This window comes from Mytilus trossulus, chromosome 3, assembly GCF_036588685.1.
Source record: "Mytilus trossulus isolate FHL-02 chromosome 3, PNRI_Mtr1.1.1.hap1, whole genome shotgun sequence".
Classification (NCBI taxonomy): domain Eukaryota; kingdom Metazoa; phylum Mollusca; class Bivalvia; order Mytilida; family Mytilidae; genus Mytilus; species Mytilus trossulus.
This window is the reverse complement of record NC_086375.1, coordinates 24,656,398-24,682,840: the sequence shown is the minus strand read 5'-3', so window position 1 is coordinate 24,682,840 and position 26,443 is coordinate 24,656,398. Positions and strand designations below refer to the sequence as shown.

Below are 26,443 nucleotides of genomic sequence, written 5' to 3'. Positions count from 1 at the left end.
ATAGGAGCTTACCAAAGTCAGCTGATATGATTAAGGAGTAGAAAGGACCCTTTTTACTGTTCCAATCCTTTAAATACAGGACATGAATAATTTTGTTCAAATATAGAGTGAAATACATGTATATCTTACGGCTGTTTAGTTGTACTAAACTCTACTACTATTACATAGAAAATTAGGAACTTATTTTTTACAAATTCTGGAAAAGGACCAATATTTAAGTATATATAATTTGATTATGAAGTATGATAGTTGGGTGATATAGACCTCTTGTGCGTTCCCCTACTATATCAAATTTGGACTTGAAACAAATTTGATGACATGCATAAATCATCAGAATCTGTTTTAAGATTTTGTCTATTTATGGAACTGTATTAAAAATTATTATCGATATATGCATAATTATACCAAAATATGGCAGGCTTATCTGGAGTAAATATTTAGTGGTTTTGTGGTGTGGTCTTTGACAGGTTAGCGGTTCAAATTTTTTGCTAACAATCCTTGGCAATGAGCCAGTCATATTTCATTGTATTTCAAAATCCCTTTAGTCAACAAATTCTAGTTTATGTCTACTTAGATATATTAAAAATTCTTATATATGCTCATTTGTTTACATAAACTAGAAAAATATTCAGTACTAGTATACTTCTTGTAAAAGTCTTCTGAAGTATTATTAAATATAATAGTGTGCAGTGATTTAAAGGTTTATTGCCTAGGGAGTAGACAGGAATTTAAAGATTGAAAAAAGATGAGAGAAAAGGGGGTGGTTTAAAAGGAGGGGAGGGAGAAAAAAAAGGCACTGAAAATTGAGATCCTAAAGTGGGAGATTTTGGGAAAGAAAAGGATAGAGTGATGAAGGAGAGGTTGGAATTAGAGAAAGGGACAAATATAAAACAATGACTCGAAAGTTGTAATCAAATATTACATTATTGATATGGGATTACATTAGTTTATTTTAAAAGATTTTTTTATGGTGATTGGGTTTTTCTCTGGTCTATGTTTTAGGGTTACATAATCTAAACAGCTTGAAGCCAAACAATGCATATATGGGAAAGAAAATCAGAAATGCAAAAAAACTAATGGATAAAACATATATCACGTCAACATACAATACAATTTGCATGAAAGAAAAAGTTTCTTTTCACTTTCATTCATAGCTCTAATGAAATTTTGATGTTTTCTGAAAAGTTTTAAAGCCCATTAAAATAAACTACAATTGGAGAGCAGCTTCTATTATAGATTTTCAACACCATTTGATGGGAGATTTTCAAATGACAATAAAGTTTCTATGACATGTGATAAATTATGTATGTAAAGGGTACATCTATATACATAAATCAATACTCTAATCATCTATAACTAGTAGGATATACAGCTTTGTTGGTAGGTGTAAGGATTCAAGGCAGATGTACTCTATAGACATCTGGTATTAGCAAATCAGTGGAAATTGTAGAAAGTGAAAGTACATACATTGATGAATTTGAAAAAAATGACACCAATAATATTGCCAATAGCAAACCCATTTCTTACAGATGAATCTGTCAGTAGTAAATCATAGAAAGTGAAAGTACATATATTGATAAATTTGACAAAGATAACAAAACCATTTCTATATACTAGATGAATTAACAGATATAAGAATAAAGATAAGCTTTATAACAGTGTAGACAATTATGAAACATGACAAACCAATGACAACCTCCAACACCAATGCTGGATGCAACTTTATCCACAAACATAATTTTTCTCACTCCAAACAGATTCTACCTTTTCTCATCTCGATAATAAAATCTGCTTTTGTTAATAGATCATTAAGTTATTGAAATTTGCTTTTTTGGCATAACAGATTTTTTATGAAGATATATTCTAAATACAAGGATTTGTTTTCAATCTGTAAATGAACAAGAAATGTGTGCTGAAAACCAACCCAATTGAAGGAGGGTCAGCCATGCAATCATATCATGGCTTAAGGGGGTTAGGTAGTTCATACTGACATATCAGTTAAAGTCACCTGAACCTAAGCCTTGTTCACATGGCTTACTCTTCATAGTTGGGTTTTTTTCATCATATATTTCATATCAATATTCCATAATTCAAAATTATACAAGATTCCAATAACTCTTTGTTTAAATACTTCTTATCACTATAAGAACTAAAACATTAGATGTACAATAATAGGTTAAGTCCACTATTCATCCATCATCTACTAAATGATCATTTGATAAAGTATGATAATTGAAGTTCAAAAATATACTTTCAATTTAAGAAAAAGTGAAAATATTTAAATCTGTTTGTCACATTTTTTGGTCATTATAGTTTTTATACGACCGCAAATTTTGAAAAAATTTTCGTTGTATATTGCTATCACGTTGGCGTCGTCGTCGTCGTCGTCGTCGTCCGAATACTTTTAGTTTTCGCACTCTAACTTTAGTAAAAGTGAATAGAAATCCATGAAATTTTAACACAAGGTTTATGACCATAAAAGGAAGGCTGGTATTGATTTTGGGAGTTTTGGTCCCAACATTTTAGGAATTAGGGGCCAAAAAGGGCCCAAATAAGCATTTTCTTGGTTTTCGCACTATAACTTTAGTTTAAGTTAATAGAAATCTATGAAATTTTGACACAAGGTTTATGACCAAAAAAGAAAGGTTGGGATTGATTTTGGGAGTTTTGGTTTCAACAGTTTAGGAATTAGGGGCCAAAAAAGGGCCCAATTAAGCATTATTCTTGGTTTTCGCACAATAACTTTAGTTAAAGTAAATAGAAATCAATGAAATTTAAACACAATGTTTATGACCACAAAAGGAAGGTTGGTATTGATTTTGGGAGTTTCGGTCCCAACAGTTTAGGAATTAGGGGCCAAAAAAGGACCCAAATAAGCATTTTTCTTGGTTTTCGCACCATAGCGTTAGTATAAGTAAATAGAAATCTATGAAATTTAAACACAAGGTTTATGACTATTAAAGGAAGGTTGGTATTGATTTTGGGAGTTTTGGTTCCAACAGTTAAGGAAAAAGGGGCCCAAAGGGTCCAAAATTAAATTTTGTTTGATTTCATCAAAATTGAATAATTAGGGTTCTTTAATATGCTGAATCTAACTGTGTATGTAGATTCTTAATTTTTGGTCCCGTTTTCAAATTGGTCTTCATTAAGGTCCAAAGGGTCCAAAATTAAACTTAGTTTGATTTTAACAAAAATTGAAACCTTTGGGTTCTTTGATATGCTGAATCTAAAAATGTACTTACATTTTTGATTATTGGCCCAGTTTTCAAGTTGGCCCAAATCAAGGTCCAAAATTAAACATTGTTTGATTTCATCAAAAATTGAATAATTGGGGTTCTTTGATATGCCAAATCTAACTGTGTATGTAGATTCTTAATTTTTGGTCCAGTTTTAAAATTGGTCTAAATTAAAGTGTTAAGGGTCCAAAATTAAACTAAGTTTGATTTTAACAAAAATTAAATTCTTGGGCCTCTTTGATATGCTGAATCTAAACATGTACTTAGATTTTTGATTATGGGCCCAGTTTTCAAGTTGGTCCAAATCAGGATCTAAAATTATCATATTAAGTATTGTGCAATAGCAAGTCTTTTCAATTGCACAGTATTGTGCAATGGCAAGAAATATCTAATTTCACAATATTGTGAAATAGCAAATTTTTTTTTAATTAAGAGTTATCTTTCTTTGTCCAGTATAGTAAGCAAGAAATATCTGCAAGAATTTTTTTTAATTGGAGTTATCTTTCTTTGTCCAGAATCAACTTAAATCTTTGTTATATACAATATACAATGTATATTCACTTTTTACTACCAACTGATAAATTTAAATAATCTTTACCATTCAGTGATAACAAGCAGTTTTTTTACATCTTAATATTTTATGATGTATTTAAATGAGTAGTAATTGTTGCAAACTCCATTAGAATATTTTAATTGAAATTAGTTTTGGAATAAGGGAAAGGGGGATGTGATTAAAAAATTGGGTTCAGTTTTTCTCATTTGAAATTTCATAAATAAAAAGAAAATTTCTTCAAACATTTTTTTGAGAGGATTAATATTCAACAGCATAGTGAATTGCTCTAAGAGAAAACAAAAATTTTAAGTTCATTTGAATACATTCATTCTGTGTCAGAAACCTATGCTGTGTCAACTATTTAATCACAATCCAAATTTAGAGCGGAATCCAGCTTGAATGTTGTGTCCATACTTGCCCCAACCGTTCAGGGTTCAACCTCTGCGGTCGTATAAAGCTACGCCCTGCGGAGCATCTGGTTAGGATATAAAATGTATCAAGCTGCAGTTCAATTGACTAGGGAAAAGAGGAAAGATACTGTAAAAGGATTTAATATTACCCCCTTATGCTTTTCATTTCTAATTTTATGAAATAGGCAAATATTTTATACATTTTTTATCTTTCTATTTATAGATGAACAAGAGAGAGTACAAAAGAAGACATTTACAAACTGGATGAACAGTTACCTAAAACAGGTAAGCTCATTTATAAGATTAGGATGAAAGGTACCAGATGGACATTCAAACTCTATAAAAAGATGTTTGGAAGGACCCAGAAAATAAAGATTACACATATATGTACATAAGAGCTAAAAAGAAAAAAAACCTTGGAAAACTCACACATCTGATTGAACCATATACAATCTATATGATGTAAACCCTAATTTCAAAATTTGGGATCCTATAATACAACTGAAAGCCTATAGACCCAAATAAAGATTTGAAACATAAAAGAGATGTTTATTGAATCTGCAAAAAACTGCATTATTACATTAATAACAAAAGCATACAATTCTATTCATGATACAATTATGCTTTGATCTAAAATTGACAGTATCGCTAAATAGGCCCTTGAGAAAAGGTTTTGTTGTTTGCAGTGTCATACAAATATTGCCTCTTCTAATATTATTTGTTTTTCAAATAATTCTCTATACATGATATAGATTATCGTCAAAACACTGGAGTTGTACGTTTTTCTGCTTCAAAAGAGAAAAAAATCAGTATATATATCGTTAATTTGATTTTTGGTTCAAAATCCTTGACAGTTTTGTTTGTCGGTAATTGTAGAAATCAATTACAATTTATTGAAGGTAGAATTTCATTTAATTTGAATTAATATCGACAGGTAAGATGTCTTGATATAATTAGATGATATTGAAATTTAATCGATAGTTCGGCAATAAGGATATGATAGCCCCCACGAATTTTATCAATAGTGTCATAAGAAAAATCAAGATCAAATGTAGCTCATGTTTCCCAGGAAAGTTTATTGGGATGGTTGATACATGTTCTGTCGTTTTAAGACATCAAATTGTAGGTTGAAGTGATCTGTTAAAAGAAATAAATAATCCATTAGATCAATCAGGATTTTGCAATAAATCTGAAATGTTTAAATAAACATGCCATGAATACTGAAGTAACTAGGTTTCTTAAGTTTCAAAACTTTCATTTGATTGCAGAAATATGATTGATTATTATCTAATCTGTCGACAATATTTATTGTTAAACCATAGTAAGATCCTTTGGTTTTTAAACTAAGAGTAAGAGGGACCTTTTATAGCTGAATATACAGTATGGATTTTGCTTATTGTTGAAGGTCATATAGTGACCTGTAATTGTTCCAACCTTTGTGTTTTGGTCTATAATGGATAGTTGTGTCATTGGCACATTGCTTTATGTCCTTATTTTATCATTATCACATTTTGTTGACAGTCTTTATTATTTAGCTAATAGGATGAAATGCGGTATTGTGACAAAGAAGTTTGAAGTAATCTTAGTCCCTGTTTTATATAAGTACTGTTAATGGAATAGTTCATTTTCTAGATCTGATCTATTGTTTTACTTGGCCCACTCTTCTTCACACCCCAGCCCCTATAAATACTTGGCTCTACAACAGTGCAATAAAAGTGAATTGGACGCTTTTGTCAGGTGTTACTTTTAAATCTCCATTTAACATCAAAACAAACAATTGCATTTAGCATCAATGCTAGTCCTTTGGTTTAAAGATTATTATAATCTCTAAACAGTCATATTGTACACAAAATATTAAAACTTGAGTGCATTATTCAACTGTTTAATCTCTAATCTGGATAATCGCAAACAAGATCGTTGAGGATTTTAATCCTGATTGTCCTATACCCGTTTGATGTCCCATCTCTATTATCAAGATGTAACTTAGTGACATTTTCTACTTGAGGGCTATTTGTCACATCTTGTTGAATGGCGTGTCTCATTAGGTTATGATAACGCTATAAACGTATCTAACTGACATCCGATTAACAACCATTAGGGTAATATTATCCTCCTATTTAGATAGATGAAGGTGATATTTATACCTGGTTAGTTACAACAGGAGTCTGTGATCAGATTATATAGCAATGTTGTTGAAGTTGTCAATGTTTTACAGCTCACCTGGACTAGTGATGGCAATGTTGCTTGATTGACAGATAGCTCACCTGAATATATAATTGAGCCACTTTCTTTGGTCATACATTTTTTTGCTACTGGCCTTTACTTGTATGTTTCTGCAATATTCTACCGTATATAACTTGATACGTTGGTGAAAGTATTGCCAGTAGAATATGTTGTCCAGCTGAACCAAAATTGATAAGATAATGACAAAATGCTGCCATTAGTAAGAATTTCATCTAAATTTTTTTTTTTTAATATTTGAATATTTCCCTCTTAATTCTTTTTTCCTTCAATATTATGGTATCTCGGGCAGAGATTCCCCACAATCTATACCTTTAGTCTATTGAGCACATTATTTATTAAGAATTTCTTGCCATTATTGTTTAAAATATATTTGTCCATGACAGGGGAAAAAGGGGGAGGCATGGTTACTTAAGATATCAATGTCTAAGGTTTGATCTTGATATTTTGAAATTTGAAAAACAAAATTTATCTCAATGTCCCAATGTTAATAGAATGCATTTTTATAAAAAGAAAACCTGTATAAAACGGGCATAAAAATGCATACATTCGTTAAAAATGTACAAAAAGATTAAATTGAAACTAAAAGGGTAATCAGATTTAAAAATCAAAAAGAATTAATTGCTTGATCCTACCATTTTGATTACAATCTTATCAACTAAATAAATTAATATGATATAATGCCAATAACTTGCAATTGATTAAGCAAAAAATATGTGTTACATGCATTAGACAAAGTAAGCAAAGTGCACACAGTATGTTTTGATTTTCAAAAATACAAAACAATGTTTCATGTGAATCGATTCACATCTGTGAATTTATCTCTTTTTCCTGAAGAGAGATTGTTTTTATTTCTTCTATTCAGGTTTAATGTAGTGGTTACTGATCAAAAGAAATTTGTTCTTTATTTGTATTTTATTACTTCCATTAGTACAAAAGTAGAATATCTTGACTTTTTATGGACATCTTGATAGAAGTTTAGTGTTATAGACATTTAACATTATAAATATTTAAATATAGTGAGGTCTAATGTATTGTTGTGGTCTATCTAGATTCTGTGATTGTTAGGATTATAGCTATGAACCATACTAACTTCCTTGGACAAAAAGGCCATCTTCAATTAGATATTAATGGACCTTTTTGGGACCAGTTCACCTCTCAATGAGAAATTAAGCTTTTTGCACTGTTTCACCTTGACTATCAATGTCCAATTTAGAATTGATTTTAAAAATTCTCAGTAAAAACTTTCACCACTGAAAGAGCCTTTGGTCTGACAATTATTTTAGTCATGTACTTTTAAATTCAAGTCAGATGTATATTTCTTTAATCATGTTCAATGAAAAAGTAAAAAATTGATAAAACAGTTTGTAAATATAACATTTTTTTTACAGAAAAATATGAAAGTGGAGAACCTGTTTGAAGACATTAAAGATGGAGTATACCTGTTATCCTTATTGGAAGTCCTGTCAGGAGATAAACTGGTAGGTAGTCAAACATCAGGATGAAGAGCAGCAAAAAAAAAAGTGCTGTTCTTTTGATACAGTATATAAGTTTCCTCAAAGTTTTAAAGCAGACTGTTAGGTCTTATGTGCATTTATGCCATAAACATACCACACTGAATGTAGAAATACAGGGAATATTCAAAAGTTTCACAACAATAATGGCCTTGATGGGTACTATAAATGCAAGAATGATAGGAGAATGAAATTTTCTATTCCTCGTTTGTACAGATTTACCCTACATTATAATTTTACTCATTGTTTTGATACCACAATTACAATTTTTGCCTCGCATTCAGAAAAGGAAACATTATTTCACAAAATCTTTCCCACCAAAAAAATGTTTAAAAAAAAAGACAACCTGCAGTTTTAAAGTCAAGCAACACAATAAGATTTAATTTGTAATTCTTCAAACGTAACTGAAGGAAGCTTGTACAAGCTAATTTTAGTACCCAGGATGTTCCTTACGGAGAAAAAAAAATAAAAACTACATTTCAAAGTTATTTAAACATTTGATCATGAAGTAGTGTACTTATAAACCTACTTCGTCATACTTTCATCCATATTTTAAGGATGTTCTTTTCCTTTTATATCTGTGCATAAAAGCTGAATAAGGAAATTATCTGATTTGTCAGTGCTTTATTCTTGCACTACACAAGGCTTAATTTCTTTTTGTTTTACTATTATCTCAAAATAAGTTTTCATGTGGGATGTTACAAGAAGTTTGGTAGCACTATCTACTTTGCTGTTCATTTTAGCTAAACTGTGCAGTTTCATTTCATTTCAATCTTGACATCTCTGAATCATTCCCTATTCTTATGGCAATTTCAAACCACACCTCACTGCATGTCCACCCCTTAGTATTTTGGCAGTTTTAAGTAAACATAACTGTTAGAAAAAAAATTTACTTCATAAATAAAAGCAAATCTTCCTCAAACTATATATAAAAAAAACTATTGTATCAAATTAATGATTTTACCACTTTTCAACTTCAAGCAGTGCCATTAACCGGGTAAAAGAGCAAAGCAAATACTGAAACATTTATCCATAGGTTAACATAGGGTTACCTTTTCAATGCATTGCATTTATTTGTTTTGGGAATGTGTAAACATGTTCCAACTTAGCTGGTTTGCTTACACAAGAAAATCTAATGTAAACTGTTTAAAAGAATTCTAATTAGTATGGAAAGCAATTACACCTGGCCCTATTCATGTTAGATGGTCATTATTGTATATTTATGTAAAACATTATTGAAAAGAAGGAATGCTAGCAATTAAATGTTTTATAAAATTGGCGAAGATTACATATCAAAAAGTTAACCAGTTTTGGTTTTCGTTAATTTACTTAGTCAACTATTTGTCGGCTAAGGTTACATGAACTCACACCAAGGTTGGCGTGAATAACATTATTCCAAGATTATTATTGAAAATTATTAATCAGATTTTAATATCATACCAAAATTAATATGTTAATGATTTTTTGCCAACTTTTTTATTGTCTCCCCAATCATCACAATAGCAGATATTGATTATATAATCATTTCATTAATTAACTTGGCAGACATGAAGCTGTTTTTAGTTTAATATCAGAAGTAGGCATTTTTCTGAAATGTTACAATAATGGCTACTTTATAGATTTTCTGTTGTTTTATGGTCTCTTTGTTAATCAAGTTTTCATGTTTTATGTTGTTGTGAAGTGCAGCCAATATTGACAGGGGGTCATGTCTTTTTAAAAGTAGATTTTACATGCAGGATTTCTGAGACCAAATAGTTGCTTGTGCTGGAGGGAGCCACTTTAAACATTTTCTTGAAAGTAAAGAATTATTTTCAAATTGATTTGCTTTTTAAAAAATCCATGCTGTTGAAATTAAAATTGCTCAAGTTGAATAGGGGTAAATATTGAGCAAGTCACATGAATGAAGACAGTGTAGAATTTCAACAGCTTTCTATTTTTAAACAGTTTTGGTTTCTGTTTAAGCATGTTGACTACTGGCAAGAAAATAAGTAAATAGACAAGATATGGGGTCTCAAAACGGCATCGTTATGATTGGAACATGTTAAGGATGAGTCTATGCATTTACTTGATGTGTAGCTTCATAAATCCTTAATCCTCCTTTGATTTTTGATTGGTTGAAGCAGCTGGCAAGAACTTCCAAATTTGCTAGAAAACTGGCATTTCTAATACATTTGAATCAAACACACCTTTTAACTAGTTAGATTCTAAATCACAACCTCAGTGATGTCAGACTAGTAATTCATAAAACTATGTAGACCACTTGACCATCTAATTGATTGATTGTATTATTTGTACATCTTTAATTGACATGCATGACATATTTGCCACTGGACATTATTGAAACACCAATCTTTTATTGATTTAAACAGTAAATATGAAATTTTGTTAGAGGTCTTTTGTAGATGATAAATTATGACATATTTTCAAATTTAGCATTCTTTTCATTCCAAGAGGAAAGCATTTATCTAGTTAAGAATAACGTCTGTCAGGAATTTCATTAAACACTGCATACATATGTTAATTTTTATTATGTGCATATTATAAGTTGAATGGGAAAAGAAAATATATTTAATACATATACGATTATGGTTGACCTGAAACTATTTTAAGATTTTAAGTCCAAAACATGTCTAAAAATGGAAAGTACTTAAATCTAATCTTTTCTTGCCTTTTGTATATATTTAATTTTATTGAGAAATTATGTTAATTGGTTTGTTGCTTGAAGTTGAATCTTTAAAAGTATTTTTAAAAGAAGACAACAAATCTTGTTTTAAAATTGTATACAGAAATTTAATACTTTTTAACCACACAAACAAACTGTCTTTTAATGCAATGTCATAGACTGATATTGGAGTATACTTGATCATTTAATCATGATTTTTACAAAGAGATACTATCTATATAAACTCTTTATCAATAGCATCATTCTTTAACATATTTTTTAATCACAAAAGTTTGTTTACCAAACTTTTTATGCATACTATAATTCAGTGTACAGGGGTGAAGTATTAATTTTCATTCAAAATTTTAGTGGTTGCACCGTACAAAGCTACTCACAGTTTGAATATATTTATGAAGTCGAATCGTGTATTGAACGAGAACAATTGCACATTTGATCATTTAAATGGTTTATTTGTAAAGAAGTATTTAGTAACAGGTTAACCGAGAATTTGAATGTTTGTAGCACTACTTTAAAATACTATGTATATTGATTTAATAGCACTGCCTTGTTTAATGTGTATTCCCTCCAAAATATCAACATGCTCCGACAAGACGTATCATCAAATTGTGTCCCATCAAATTCCGTGTCAGGTTTTGTCAATATTTAAACACTGTATTAAAGTTTTCATTATTAACATGGTAGAGATTCCTTAAAATTAAAGGGTTTTGAGATAAATATTGTTCTAGTCTTAGTTTTATCATCTTTTGAGATATAAAAACGAAAGACACCTACCAGTGCTTGATTCACATTTGTGTATTCAATCGGCGGTAAAATGTTTTTGTAGGTATTTAACCGAACAGCCATTTTCTTCAATCTTAGAGGTTTATATGGTCAATATAACATATTATATGCCCTTTGGAGAAATTATATCTATTTTATTATTTTTATCCATTTGGTGAATTAGTTTTTATGAATTTGTAAATGAAATAAATTTAAGGTTATATAGAGGTTAAAATTAAAAGAATTTAAAGGTTATAAAATAGTGGAATTTAACCTATATTTGAAGTTTTAGGCACAATTATAAACTATAATAATTTATATCAGTCATCTTGAAAAAGGGAGATAAAATATTTTTGTAAGAAGGACCCATTTAGAAAAATTCAAAACAAGAGCCATTTTCTGGAAGAGACTTTAATAACTTTTGTAATTCTTTTAAGTAAAATTAATGCTTCTCTGTATATGCAAATCCTGGACTTTGGTCCCACTATAATGTTAATCCTTGCTTAGTTTGCTTAATAGGTATCTTTTATGTAATCACAATCTTGTTTTACTTGCTAGAAACTGTAGGAAGCAGGGGCGTATCCAGCCATTTAAAAAAAAGGAGGGTTTCCAATCATATGTCCTCATTCAAATGCATTAATTGTCCAATAAAAGAAGGGGTTCCAAACCTCCAAACCCCCCTCTGGAACCACCACTGGAAATTGTCCTTATATCTGATTTGATGCTTTTATATTTCTGGTTATGTTTAACTGAAGATATTATAGTTTTAGTACAGGTCTAAATTCCTGATAACATTGATGAAGAATATTAATTTTGGGCATTTGAGGCTGTGTGGCCTAAGTAGCCCAACTACAGCATCAGTACCCTCTAAACATTGTTGTTGTGATTTAGAATTCCTCACATGGTATTAGGGTATTGGACTCATGTTTCCTCCACCATTATAAACTGAATGCCACAAAAAAGCCAAACAACACTGATAGTGGCATTAAACACCATCAAATTATCAAATCCTATGTTATAATCTTGATTTTTCTTATTGCAGAAAATGGAAAAAGGAAAATTAAAGAGAGTACATTATGTCAGCAACATTTCTACAGCACTAAACTTCTTGGAACAGAAAAAGGTAAATTTCATTGAACTGTAGTAGTAATCAGATTCATTACAAAGATGGCATACCAATTACTTTTCAATTTCCGGAAAAGCTGGTGTTATAAATGTACATTGCAGTTAGAAAAAATATATTTTAAAAGACACTATCTTGGTTGTCTCATGGTAGCTCAGAGTCATAAAATTGAGGTGACTTGGTCCTTGTGCTCACAGTATCCTTGAAAACTAGCATGTTAAAAAATTGACGCAGGGTTTCAATATTGTAGAAAGCCGAAACTACAGAATATTTGTCATATAAAACAATCATTTACACATTATTGTCTTTAGTCTGTATGAAATATTATCACATGCTAAGCAGCCATGAATTCATTAACTGCTTACATGGTGCATGATCACCCTTCTAATTCTTAATATTTTAGAAAGAAATGAAAATTTTTGATACCCATATTGGTGACTGAAAGTTAAATTTCTTACAAATTATTCTCTTCTTTAACTTTTGGTCTATTGTTGTATTGATCTATCTTTTTGTGACTTCGTGATGATTTTGGTGAAATTAGCCTAAATCTTCTTACTTGATAATCTGCTCTTATCTGTCACGTATTTACAAAACTGTTGGGGACATTGATAAGATTGAGATTATCCATTGATTTTTGACTAATTTTAAGATTTTTTAAAATTTCAGATAAAACTTGTCAACATCAATGTTTCGGACATTGCAGATGGAAAACCTTCCATTGTCCTTGGATTAATCTGGACCATTATCTTGTATTTCCAGGTTGGTATTTTATCTCAGATGTCGTCGTCTTAGATGTGATTTTTTAAAATGGATGATTTTAAAAGACAATATTTGATATCTTATCTTGTAGTCACACAATAAGCATAAAAAAAAATGACACGTTAGATTTTAACAGGTATTTCAAATACCATCTGAAAACTTAAAAATCATTTTATGTGCAAGTAATTCTAAAAAATTGGCATCTCAAGCTTTTTAGGCTTAAACATTCAGCTTTTGATACTTAAGTTTGCTGTATTAAAAGAAATGCACTTTTTGTTTTAGAGCTAATTCCCTAATGCATGTATAACAAGACTTTGGTTAACTGACTTGCTCTGTTTGTACATTGTACAATTTTGATTGGGATTACAACCAATCAAATTTGAATAAAATATACACTATGACATACACAGGTTAAACCTTGCTTACATATATTGTTTGAAAAGCTTGACTAAATGTTTATACGTACAAACAAAACAAACAAGCAAACCAAAGTTTAACTCTACAAGCATTAGGAAATTAGCTCTAAACATTGAATGACCATCAACCTTTTATGATTTATCATTTTTTGACAGATTGAAGACACATTCGCACAAAATGATGACTCTGGCGAACAGGCACCGCTGTCAGCTATAGATAAATTCCGAAAAAATGCAAAGAAAGCTTTATTAGCCTGGACTGCCAATGCTATAACAAAGTAAGATTCTGAATGGAAAGATAGGAATTAAAGCTCTCACATGAGACTTGAATTACTATTTCAAAAGTTTTAACATATGTAAGAAGTGTAATACATCCATGATGGAAGAAAACAACAAACAACTGACTAGAACATTTCACTTGAAGCAAATGTGCTCTTTTTTTCCCCTTGAAATCCAGGAAAATTAATACCCCATGAATAATAGCTAAATTCACAGTGATCTATTAAACAATATTTTATTTTTTACGAGCTTCTTCTGACAGTTTGGTCAATTGAAATTTTCAATAAGTACTTTGTATTTTATTGACAACAGTAAAGAGATACATATGAACAAATATTCAATTGACACATTTGTTATATACAAATTATTTTTGCAGAAAATATGGTATAGAAGTTAATAATTTCGGTAAAAGTTGGCGAGATGGTCTTGCATTCAATGCCATGGTACACACAATCAACCCTGACTTAGTAGATTTTGATCAGTGCAGAAAACAGGATGCTAGAACTAATCTAGAGCAGGCATTCTCAGTTGCAGAGTCACAACTTGGTATTGCAAGACTGCTTGACCCTGAAGGTCAGTACTATAAAAGACGATTGGTTAGAATTGCTCTAAAATGTGGACATAAAGGGTATTGAAAGTCACACTTAACTGGTACCTTTACTCAAAAATGGCCTCACATTTTAGTCCAATTCAATAACTGGACCATGTCTGGGTGCAATGGTATACTTTTAAAATATGTCTAGCTTCTAGAAAAGAGGTTCTAAGACATATTCTTATAGGAGCTGTTGAAGGTTATTATATGCAGTATTGTTTGATAATTGGTATACAGGAGCTAAGATTAACAGAAAAGTAATAAAATCTGTAACATACAACAAGTTGGATATTTGTGCTAAATTGCTTGTCTGAAGATTCATTTATGTTAGCAGTTTGTGGCTGATTGAATAAAGTGTCAATATTATGTCCCTAAATGTGAGATTGAAGGTAAGGTTAAGTCACTGTTGTATGAATGAAACAATTGATTTTAGAGGAAATTCTATAAAAACATCTGGTGGATGGCTGATACCAACTTCATGGCCTTAAGGATAGAGGTGTAAAGGCATACACTAAGACATAGGCTTGACCCCCTTAGGGTTATTCAGATAGAAAAAATAGCAGTCAAATTGTAACTACATATTTAAAAAAAAAAGTAAATAAAGGTAACTTAGCATTTAGATATGATAAACAAAAACATATACAATACCTGAGAACAGAGGTCCACTTGTCGTCGGACTAAAAATCCCAACTAGTGAAATGAACATGTATTATATATGTTTTATCTGTTCTCTATAAATGTGCAAAGTGAAATTTCAAATTTAAAATTCGGTTGATTTCCAAAGAATGTACCTTAGTACACTTCATATAAACGAAATATGATTTTTATACGAATTTTTTTTTAACATCTTTCAGAAAATGGGTGTAACCTTTTAAGTTATGCACATTTAATTCTTCACATGTTTAAACAAATTTGAAAAATATTAAACTATTTACAATGTGTTTATAGTGACAGTGGCCATAAAAATTAAATAAGTAGAAAACATCTTAAATTCAAATATATAGACTCTTTTGTTTACATTGGGTTTTAATACTTTTTAATGATTAATGCAAGAGACAATGATTCACTTTCTTTTGATTTTGCAGAACGCTTTTATATATACTTGAGATTTCCTTTTTATTTACCAGTTGGTTTTGAACTGGACATCTATACTGTGATTATTTTAACCCATGTTTGGGAAAATTCAAATAAAAATGTATAATTTCAGACATTGTGAACTGGACTTCTTTCTATACTGTGATTATTTTAATCCATGTTTGGGAAAATTCAAATAAAAATGTATAATTTCAGACATTGTGAACTGGACTTCTTTCTATACTGTGATTATTTAACCCATGTTTGGGAAAATTGAAATAAAAATGTTTTATTTCAGACATTGTGAACTGGACTTATAAACTGTGATTATTAAACCCATGTTTGGGAAAATTCAATTGAAAATTTATGATGTATTATTTCAGACGTTGATGTTGAGAAGCCTGACGAGAAATCGGTCATGACTTACGTTGCCCAATTCTTAAAGGCCTACCCAGAGGCTGGTGAGGACCCTAGTGTAAGTACTTTTGATTTAGAGATTATAATGGTATTTCATGCAAAAGAAAATTAATAGAATGCCTTTCAAAATAAAAGCACAAACTTTTGAAGTACAAATGTATTATTTCATATGTCGTGAACTCGAATTGCAAAATCAAGTCTTTTTGTAATATCCTGCAACACATTTCATAAAAAATCTTTATATGAGAAGTTATACTCCTAAGTCATGAATATTTTATATAACTTACAACTTAATTTTAAGTAATTGGTTTTCAAATTTTTACAAAGAAAAATTCTTTTAATGATAAAAATAATATATTGCTATTTAAATTTCTTTGATTCTTTTTTTACAGTAGTATAAACATTTGATACATTTTAAAACTGTTTGAACTTTTTTGGGGGTTGAATTGAAATTGTATAAAAATATGATTTTACTTCTAGCTATCCAAAAGGAAAAACCCAGCAGAACAAGAGATATCTGATTACAATGATCTGCTCACCTGGATTAAAGAGGAAGCTGATGAGCTTCTACAAATAGTAGACCAACCAGTGACAGACAGACAGTCAGAATATATGGTAAGTTCTTCCAGAATTTAAACATCTGCTTGAAAGTGGTTCCATGGTCTTGTAATCCATCTAAAAAAACCGATTCAAACAAATTTGTTTAGTAAATGCATGAAGATTTTGATTTTGTCCATTGTTTATGTTCAAGAGTTTAGTTGTCTGCTTGAAAGTTGTTACACAGTCTTGTAATCCATGTAAATTTAACCTATTCTAATCAAATCTTGCATATTATGACTTGGATGGAGAGTTGTCTCATTGACACTCATATCACATCTTCTTATATCTATAAAATTTATTTGGTATATGCATGGTGATTGTCCATTGTTTATTTTGGATAATTCTGTGAGACTTTCTGCATTATTTGGATTTGAACACATTAGGAGTGGTTTCTTTTATATGGTGAAGATAACAATGGCTTTATTAAGTACAGATAAAGGGAGACAAATCAATGTTCAATAAGCAATTACAGTAACAAACTTATTCTCAAACCACTAATGCTAAGTGCATTGAATAATATTTGTATATATGCTGAGTCATTGTAGAAAAATAGTGCCAACACAAATTGTTGTGAATGCCTAACATGTGTGTCTTTTCTTTATATATAAATACATCAAACATTTTTTGGAAACCATGAAAATAAATCATTGCAAAGTTGGTTTAAAAGGGCTAAATGAAAAATAAAGTATCCATAAAAATAAGTATTGGAGAAAATATTCAATCCAGATTTGTTAATCCAGTAAATTCTATTATTTCAGGATTACTTAGCATTTAAAACAGAATTTGACAGAAGACAGAAAATATACCAGAGGTTAGAAGAGAAAGTAGTGAGCAAAAAAGCTGTAAAAATTACTCCCAAAATGTGGCAGGAATTAGAACCCAAATGGCGAGACATCGCTAGACGTACTCGTATGTGGTTATGGAAACTTGATGCTAGTCTACCAGGTCGTCTGGGAAAGTTTGGTGATTGGTTAAACCAAGCCGAGGAAATGTTAGAGATTGAACCTGAAAACCAGGAAGACCATATAGAAATGGCAGATCAACTTCTTAAACTGTTAAATGAACACAAGGTATGTTAATTTGTTACTTTAAAGACGACCGGCTATTTGCTTTAGAGCAGTCCATAATAGAATTATTGTTGTGACATATTTGCTAAGTCGTCATCAAAATAAACAAAATATTGCTAATTGTCTTATCCTTAGTACCATTAAAAAAGTATTGAAAAAAGGTTTGTTTTTTATCAAAAACTGTAACATTTCTGTGCTATAAATATATGCTTCCTTTGGGCTAAATTACTGTCCAAGTAGTTAATAATTCAAGATAACTTTTCAAATTTTATCCTGAACACTGCTGTAGAATTTTTAGATTAACATATACTTTTGCCAATTTTAGGACTTTTTCAAAGAGATGGACCCATACAAAGAGTTTTTCTTGCAAGTTAAACGTGCAGGAAAATATGAAGGAGAATTCATCCCACCACCACAAATGGATAATTTACACACTAGATTACAAGTCGTGTGTAAAGAGGCACCAAAACGAGAGAATCTATTACAGTATGACGAGTTCCGATTCAGACTTGCTGGATTCAGTGCAGCTACTGAAGAAAAACTGAAGATTTGGTTGTCAAAGTTAGGCACACAGGAAGACGTAGAGGAAATGGCTCTTGATTACAAGGTAAAGGTCATCTAAGGTCATTGATTGTATAACTTCTGACCTGAATAAAGAAAATGGCTATATTAAGAGATGTGCAGAATGAAAATAGATAAAATGTTTAAATTTTTTTTTTAGAAATGACCCAAGTCTGTTTTGTTAGAATAGTGGAAACATTTTTTTTGAATTGGAAAAAAAATAGAAGATGAAATGTATATTTATTATCACCAGATGGCCTCCTTTAAGTAAATCACACACCTTTCATGTGTGCAGTTTCTCATATTGTTTAAAAAAATTTGGAAAGTTTTAAAAGGATATGATAGATTTTATATTTAATTTTTGCAGGACTTTGTACAGACCAAAAATTTATTTGCAAACTATGACAAGATGCTCAGTGAGACAAAGAAGAGAGGCGATGCTTTCAGAAAACATGTCTGTAAGTATTTGAACAGTTAACATGAAATTTCTGAATAGTAATTTAAGGTCAACTTTGAGAATTCTAAACCTTAATCTAATTGACCTAGATAAATGTACCGAATCCATGTGGTGCATTGCACCTTTAGGATTCTTTTTATGTGTACTCCAAATGAATGTATCAACAATTTCAACAAACTGTTTCCATGGGCTACAAAAGTAGTTAAAACCACTGAAAAAAAATCAAAAAGACCAATTAAATTCAAGTATTTGTAGTTATTTTCTGAATTTGCTTTGTTCAGCTGTCAAGACAACAAATTTCATCACACCACCCTAATACCAACCAAAAAAAATAAATACCTTTGTCTCAATTATCTGACAATACAATAATAAAATATTTTTGCATATATATAGTAAAGACAATCAATATTATAAAGACTCCAGTGTGGTGTCCACTTTCTATAATTTCTGTCCCTATCCAATTTATCCTCATTTCCCAGTGGCAGTCCAAATTTCCCCGACAGTCATCCCGAATGGCCTATTATGACAAGACTTACATATTGTATTTATTGTTAACTTGTTCTCGTCCTAAACATGCATGAAATATTTGCCACTGGACGTTAAACAACCCACAATCAATCAGTCAATCCATTTTCTATTAGAACTAAAGATCGACTATCACATATTTTTGTTAAAAATTCCGAAATTTAATTAATTGTTTTATGTTTACAGCAAAGGAAGAGGCTGCACAGATTAACCAATTTGCTGATGAAGAAACACAAAAATGGAAAACAATGTCCGCCGAAATAAAATCTTTACAATCTATGTTTGATGAAGGATTAGAGCAGTGGAAACGGTATAATGGATGTTATGATATGGTAATTGCATGGATCACTGAAGGAGAACAAGTCATGCATGGTGGAACAAAAGAACAAATTGAGGAATATTTTACCGAAATTCCACAGTACGAAGAAAGACTTAAATTTTTGAACGAATCTGCAAACTTTTTGATAGAAAATTGTCAAGAACCTATCGCAGAAGAAATTAAACAAAATGTTAATATGATTAACGGTAGATTTACGGAATTAGTGGAAGGATATCAACAATATAAGAAAGTAGAAGTTATAGGAAAGGGGAGACAAGAATACCAGCTTGGAGTAGATAGAATATCAGAGTGGTTACAAAACGCTGAGGAATTATTAGCTACTGAAGTCCCATGTAAACATGCTGCTTTGAAGGACCATTTACAAGATGTAGATGTAAGTAGAAAGCATGTTAAGAAAGTTCAATGTTTGGTTTGAAAATTGCAGTGATTCAAAGTATACAATAAAAATTGAAAGGCGTTTGCTAAGAAATTAGTTTAAAGCCAGAAAAAATTGTATGGTGTTGAGAGGGTGATTTGAGTAAAAATGTTTATCACTTTCTAAGGACATCTAATTTTTTTCGTTTTGTAAAACTTGCATAATAGTGGAAACAGTTTCTTTGAAGTATTTTTTTTATATGATAAACAAATTAAAGTCAATGAAAGGTTGTCAGTCATGGTTTATCTTGAGTACTATAATTAGTTCAAGATGCCCTATAAAGTATTGAAAAAAAAACTCAGTCAAACATAGTCGTAGGGACATAAGGCCTTGCGGTCATAAAACTTTTGAGTCTGTTTTTTGTAATCATACTCCAAAATCAACCTATCAAAATGCTGGATTTTATGTTTTGAGCATGATTTTTGTGCTCCGAGCACTGAGCAAAGTTTTATGACTTTAACCCAAGAACATACTAAGCAAGTTTGCCAAAAGGAACTATAGAAATCTGTTCTGTTATTATGAATAGAAAATATTATTGACAAGCTTTGAATATGAAAACAGTATTTAAAAAGGGAGAGAAAATAGTACTTGCATGACTTGATAGTATAAAAAAAAGAAGGGAGGGGAGGATAGTGCTTGTGTTGTATATTTGATGAATAATTTTGTATTTGTGCATCTAGACATTTGAACAGGATAACTCAGATGTAAGTTTATAAATCATGTGGTCCTTGATATATATATCTAACAAAACATTCTATATCCACAGGATTGATTTATTAATCTGAAAAACCAATTATTTTTCATGAAGAATTGACATTCTCAGCATGAATTCTTATGTTATTCAAAACATGTCTATTAGAAACTATCTCATTTTGGAGGAAACAAAATGCATGATTCAATTATCAAAGACAGTTGACACTTTGCATGGGGTGTCATTGGACATGAAAACCTTATAAATATATATTTATTCTTTAGTGAAATTATGTAATGTGTGAACAATAACAAAAGATAAACTTTTTATACACACGTATTATGCAATGACTAATGACAAAGCATTTATTTCTGTGTATTGTCTCCTGTCTGATAAGAAATTGCATTTGTCCTACCTTCTCTCTCACATATCCAAGCAACTCTTTAATTTAAGTTGTCTGCTAGTTTAGGATATCCTCATTTTCAAATAAATGATTCACCTAAATTAATGTTACTGAAATGAATAGGCCAAGAATTTAGTAAATTTCACTGTTATGGTTACTTTCTAAGGAAAATTTCCTATATGCCTTACTTCTCTTAGGGTTTTTGACAGCATGCCCTGAAGTGTCCAGACTAGCATGGAAAATTGTATGCTCTTTTCCTGCAAACTAAACTTCTTGAAAAAATAGCATTCCTTTTACCAATCAGTTTAATATTAAAAATAAAATTTTCAATTCGTTTTCATTTTAATCATATGAAAGTTAGAAAAATTAAAATTTTGATATTTTTCATAGTAATTTAACATCTTTTACATTTTAGGGTGTATTTGTATTTTGAATATTAAAAACATATTCTGATTTAACATACAAATAGTTTCACAATTTAATTGCTCTGAATTTCAGATGTGTGGAAATCAAGTAGCAGAAATGGAAGCTGATTTCAAAGTGACCACAAAAACAGCGCAGTCTCTAGTCAAGGATTCAGAGCAAACAATGGTCAACGAAATGTTACAAACTCTAAATGTACAAAAAGAAGTCATTGTACGACTTCGTAAAGAAATCCCAGAAAGGATTAAATACCTCAAAGCTGTGCTTCCTAATGTAGAATCTCTAGAAACTGGAATATTAGATTTAAATGCCTGGCTCGTTAAAGGTGAGGCATTGTTAGCTACACACAAACTAGACGGTGACCATAGGGCTGTTGAAGAACGTCTTGAGAAACACAAGGTTTGTATATATTTGATGACTTGGTCAATATTTGTATTTTCAAAATTTATAAATGAAAATATGTGCAAGTAAATGATATTGATCTTTATTTTAAATATAAGATTTAAGAAGGCATAGAATATGCAGTTAATATAAAAAAAAACCCAGAAAAAACCCAGATATGATATAATTACCAATGGGACAAGAATCCATCAGAGACAAGATGAATGTAAACCATTATTGTAATATATATATTTCTGGTAAATTTCAATAACTTAGTAGAGATTTGAAATCTAGTCTTAATTTATCAATGAGCCATCCAATGGGATTACAGTAAGAATGGCAAGGAATAACTTATAACTTTGTAATAAATAAGTAATTTAAGATTATTTTTTTTCTGTTATGAACCAGAAATAGGATAATTAGTACAACAGTGTATTGAATAATCAGTGTTTTTATTTTACTACATTACATATTAACATTGCTAAATTATTAACATTTTCTTTTCCAGCAATTCTTCTCTGAAACAACATACCAGAAATCCATTGTTGAAAGTAAAAACAAAGTTCATCAGAAAGTCACATCTACCAAACCTAAGTTAAAGAATGTCAATTTCGATGACGTTGATATTCCAATGGAGGAAACAAACACACGCTTCCAGGTATTTATTAGAATTGTAGAATATAATTTTGAAATGTGTATATTAAATAGTTCAGAAATTGTCATTGTTCTGTAGAATTTTGATAATGACATGCACAGTGATTTCAAAATGTCACTATTTTAGTGTTGCAACTGGGTGTTTATAACCAATAATATAATTTAAAGGTAGAAAGGGAAAATTAAGAGATGATATTGGCTCTCTATAAAAGAATCAAGAAAGATGAGTGAAATGTTATTTGTTCAGCATGTAAAAAATCTTGATTATGTTCAAGATGTTTCCGATTTATAAGAACGTGGCTGTAATGAAAAAAAGGGAAAACAAAGCCAAACCCCAAAATATTATATTAGTACAAAGAGTCAATTTGATTCCATTCCAGAGTTTAATTTCTGCAGCAAAAGACTGGGAGAAAAAGTTGGATAACTTGTCCCGTCTTTGGAAAGTCTACTCACAAAAAGAACAAGCACTTGCTAGTTGGCTTCAGCAAGCTCAGACAGTACTCAACGACAACGAAGATGACTCTGATAGCTTAATCAGAAAACACAAAGGTTTCTTTAATAAAATTGACAAACGATTACTAGATGACTATTTGAGAGCTGGTCAAGATATTTTAATGGTGCTAGATGACCGTGACAAATCAGAACTACAACAAGACATGGCTTCAATGCAAGAAACTTGGAAGGTAGGTTTTATAGTCCTCATGAGGTGTGTGAAATTTTGCACTTCCTAAATAACTGATATGTTCTTTATTTTTCCTGTCTTTCTGTTTTGTTTATTTTTGTTCCCTTAACTTTCTTAATTTTGTTTCAGCTTTTCAATGTATATTTGCGTAATTATTCTTTCGTGTCTTTAACTTCTCGAAACAACCTTCGGATTTTTTCTGTGTTTGGTGGATGCAGCTTTCTGTTACTTTTCAACTGGATATTAAGATTATTGCACAAGTTTGAGTATACTCTCACTTCATGTAACCACAAGCACTACTCTTGACTCTTTTGCATGAAGTTTGCATGTTTTTGTGGTGTCAGGAACATATCAAATCTTTGATGCACTGAACAGAGGTTGATTCACAAGTGTATGAAGTATCCTGCTAAAAGAATGATGAAAATGGAATATACCAGTTCTATTTCTTCAATATTGAATGAAACACATATACATTTAAAACACTGATGTGAGATGTTGCTGGAATTAATCTTGATAGAATTCAGAATTTTGTGGTATATTTTTGGAATTTACTCAATTGAGGAATAAAGTAAGCCAGTTTAGGGGGAATTCAGTGAATAACTGTAAGTACGTGTGCTGTCTGGTTTCTGTGTAGTTCTAGCAGCAGATAGTTATATTTTGGTGGGAAAAATCATAAATTGCTTGAAATTAGTTTAAATGGAAAAAAAAACCGAGTAAAGTAAAGAATACAAATCCTTCAAAGTTTCTATTACAGTGTATTCATTTAATATCTTGAGTACCAAAATTTGTGGATTGAATAAATATCGTATTTTTCATAGCCATTGGAATTTATGGTTTTGGTAAAATTTGCAAACAATCCTACAGCAAATTATTATTTTCCAACGAATCCATGCAAAATTGTACCTAACTAAACAGATAAATCCACAGCGCTAGTAATTAGAATTAATATTTACTAAAACACTGTACGTATTGATGCTCATTTATGTGGTTTGTATTTCTTTTCAGAATGTACAAGCATCAGCGCCAATCAAATTGGTGAAACTAGAATTCCGTCTTCCAGAGGAAATTTTTATAGAACAAGTTGACGATGCTGAAAAAACACTTCAACAAGAACAAAAACAATTACAGAGAAATGAAAATGTTAAACAGACATTACAGAAACACAGAGTAAGTTTAAGGCATCTACATACAGTAAATCCGGAAATTTTTGCGCCATATGTAAATGTAATTTACTGGCTGAATTTGAATTCATGACACTTTTCCATGATTTAGGAGAGATGTTTATTTGAGTGTGGTTTTAAAAAAACTAGTTTTATTGAAATATTCTTAGTGGTGTTATTTTCACATTTTAATTTTTTTATCAGTAAAATAGTGAAAACTTTAACTTCTGCCTAAATTTCAATGTTTACAGTAACTGAATTTTTAAACTATAAAAGGAGCGGCAAAAAGATCCATTAATTAAACCTTAATATTGCAAACATTGAAAAATTCTTTAATTCTTTGAAATTTTTTGGTAGGTGATTTAAATGATGAAAATGTTGGTTTCATGGATTGATGTCATACTTTGGTCAAAATTGACATATTTGACTTAAAATGGCCATTTCACAATAAAAATAGTAATTTTTTCTTCTGAATTTTGTAGCAAATGTTCAACCAAGGACCATTTGTCCCTACATGTACCAGATGTTTAGAGGACATGGAGTCCTTCACCAAAAACTTACATCAACTCGACAGAAACGATCATAATTTACAAGACAGATATGACCACCATTTAGATAGGTGGAGGAAACTAAATGGAGCCATGGAAAATATCCATTTGCAGCTCAAACAACTTCCTGAGAGATGGAAGGAATATAATCAAAAGTAAGTTGGCCTGTCTTGTTTAGAGGGGGCAGGACCTTTTTCAGGACGTTGGGATCAGGTATTTTTAAGCTCAGGATTTGAGGATTGACCCTTTTGGGATCTGGTATTTCTTTTTTGGAATTTCGGGATATTGTGATTTAAATTTGTTTAAATTCAGGACATCAGGATTTCATGTTTTTAAGCCAGAGATTTCTGGATCAGGACCCCTCCGACCCCCCTCAGTGTACTGTAAATTGGAGTGAACATTAAATCATAGATCTTAAAATTCCTTGAAATACTCTATGATATGGTTTTGGCTCTTTGATGAAACCTGTTTTATGGCCTTTGTTATTTTATATCCTAAACTTTAGGTGGATTGAGGTCTCTTGAGGTATCCTAAACATCTTTTTATTTGGATATTGATAATATGAGACAAGAATTTTGTGAAATACTTATAAAATCCTGCTTGTAAAAGAAATATCACTTTAAATGTTATTCTTCATCTTGACAGATGGTAAAAAACCTTAAGAGATGAGACCAAGGAATTCACACAACAAGCAAAATCAAGATTGCCCCTAGCATGGACTCAAAAGATAATTGATATATATATATTATGGATTATTCATAAAGATTTGTTTATTTTCACAGAATGAATGAATTTAAAAAGGCAGTACAGACTGTGGATGATCTGACGAAAGCCTTACAACGAGAAGACCTCACTAGTGAGGAGTACAAGGACTTAGAAAATAAATACCAGGTAAATTCTTGGACTGATCAAAGAGAGATAACTCTTGAAAATTTATCTCAGCATTTAATTGCAAAAAAAAACCTCAAGAAACTGTTTGTTTGCTGTCTATACTCTTTATTATCAAAAAGTTACATTAGATTTTTACAATTTAGTTTATAATGAAAAATCAAAAATAATGGTTGGTGAAAAATTTATTCAAAATAAGTAAAGGAATTGTAAATTTTTAATTATTTTTATAATAATGTTTTTTTTGCCTTTCAGAAAGCATTACGAGACATGCATAAACTGGCAGAAGATGGCCAATGGTTAGAAGAGAACTTGGAAGAACTTCTGAAAGATTCTCCCGAGGCAGATGCTGATGAAGAGAGAAGGAAGTTGAGGGATTTGATGGGCCAATTTGTGTCAATTCAGCCAGGCATGGAAAGCCTGACAGATAAATCTGCGGTTTTCTCAAAGGCCTATGACTTCAGGGACGAACTCCAACAGCGCTCTAACTGGTTAGACGAAGCTCAGAGACAAGTGAACGATGATCCTTTTATAGATGGTCTGGAAGACGCAAGAGCTTTTCTCGGTGAACATGAGGTAGGGAGGAGTGTCG

The 26,443-nt window shown here is 30.7% G+C and overlaps 1 protein-coding gene across 1 annotated transcript in view; it reads left to right on the top strand.

Annotated features, from left to right (window-relative positions):
• Nucleotides 1-26,443, top strand: part of LOC134710836 (muscle-specific protein 300 kDa-like) — a 109,980-nt gene that overhangs the window by 26,253 nt on the left and 57,284 nt on the right. Inside the window, exons 3-21 of the mRNA XM_063571239.1 lie at nucleotides 4,423-4,484; nucleotides 7,832-7,921; nucleotides 12,439-12,519; nucleotides 13,186-13,278; nucleotides 13,851-13,972; nucleotides 14,350-14,546; nucleotides 16,023-16,114; nucleotides 16,537-16,671; nucleotides 17,415-17,726; nucleotides 18,049-18,330; nucleotides 18,652-18,742; nucleotides 19,453-19,979; nucleotides 21,614-21,937; nucleotides 22,428-22,577; nucleotides 22,954-23,256; nucleotides 24,261-24,422; nucleotides 24,898-25,118; nucleotides 25,746-25,854; nucleotides 26,107-26,427. Coding sequence (XP_063427309.1) covers nucleotides 4,423-4,484; nucleotides 7,832-7,921; nucleotides 12,439-12,519; nucleotides 13,186-13,278; nucleotides 13,851-13,972; nucleotides 14,350-14,546; nucleotides 16,023-16,114; nucleotides 16,537-16,671; nucleotides 17,415-17,726; nucleotides 18,049-18,330; nucleotides 18,652-18,742; nucleotides 19,453-19,979; nucleotides 21,614-21,937; nucleotides 22,428-22,577; nucleotides 22,954-23,256; nucleotides 24,261-24,422; nucleotides 24,898-25,118; nucleotides 25,746-25,854; nucleotides 26,107-26,427 — 3,674 coding nt within the window. The remainder of the gene's footprint in view (nucleotides 1-4,422; nucleotides 4,485-7,831; nucleotides 7,922-12,438; nucleotides 12,520-13,185; nucleotides 13,279-13,850; nucleotides 13,973-14,349; nucleotides 14,547-16,022; nucleotides 16,115-16,536; nucleotides 16,672-17,414; nucleotides 17,727-18,048; nucleotides 18,331-18,651; nucleotides 18,743-19,452; nucleotides 19,980-21,613; nucleotides 21,938-22,427; nucleotides 22,578-22,953; nucleotides 23,257-24,260; nucleotides 24,423-24,897; nucleotides 25,119-25,745; nucleotides 25,855-26,106; nucleotides 26,428-26,443) is intronic.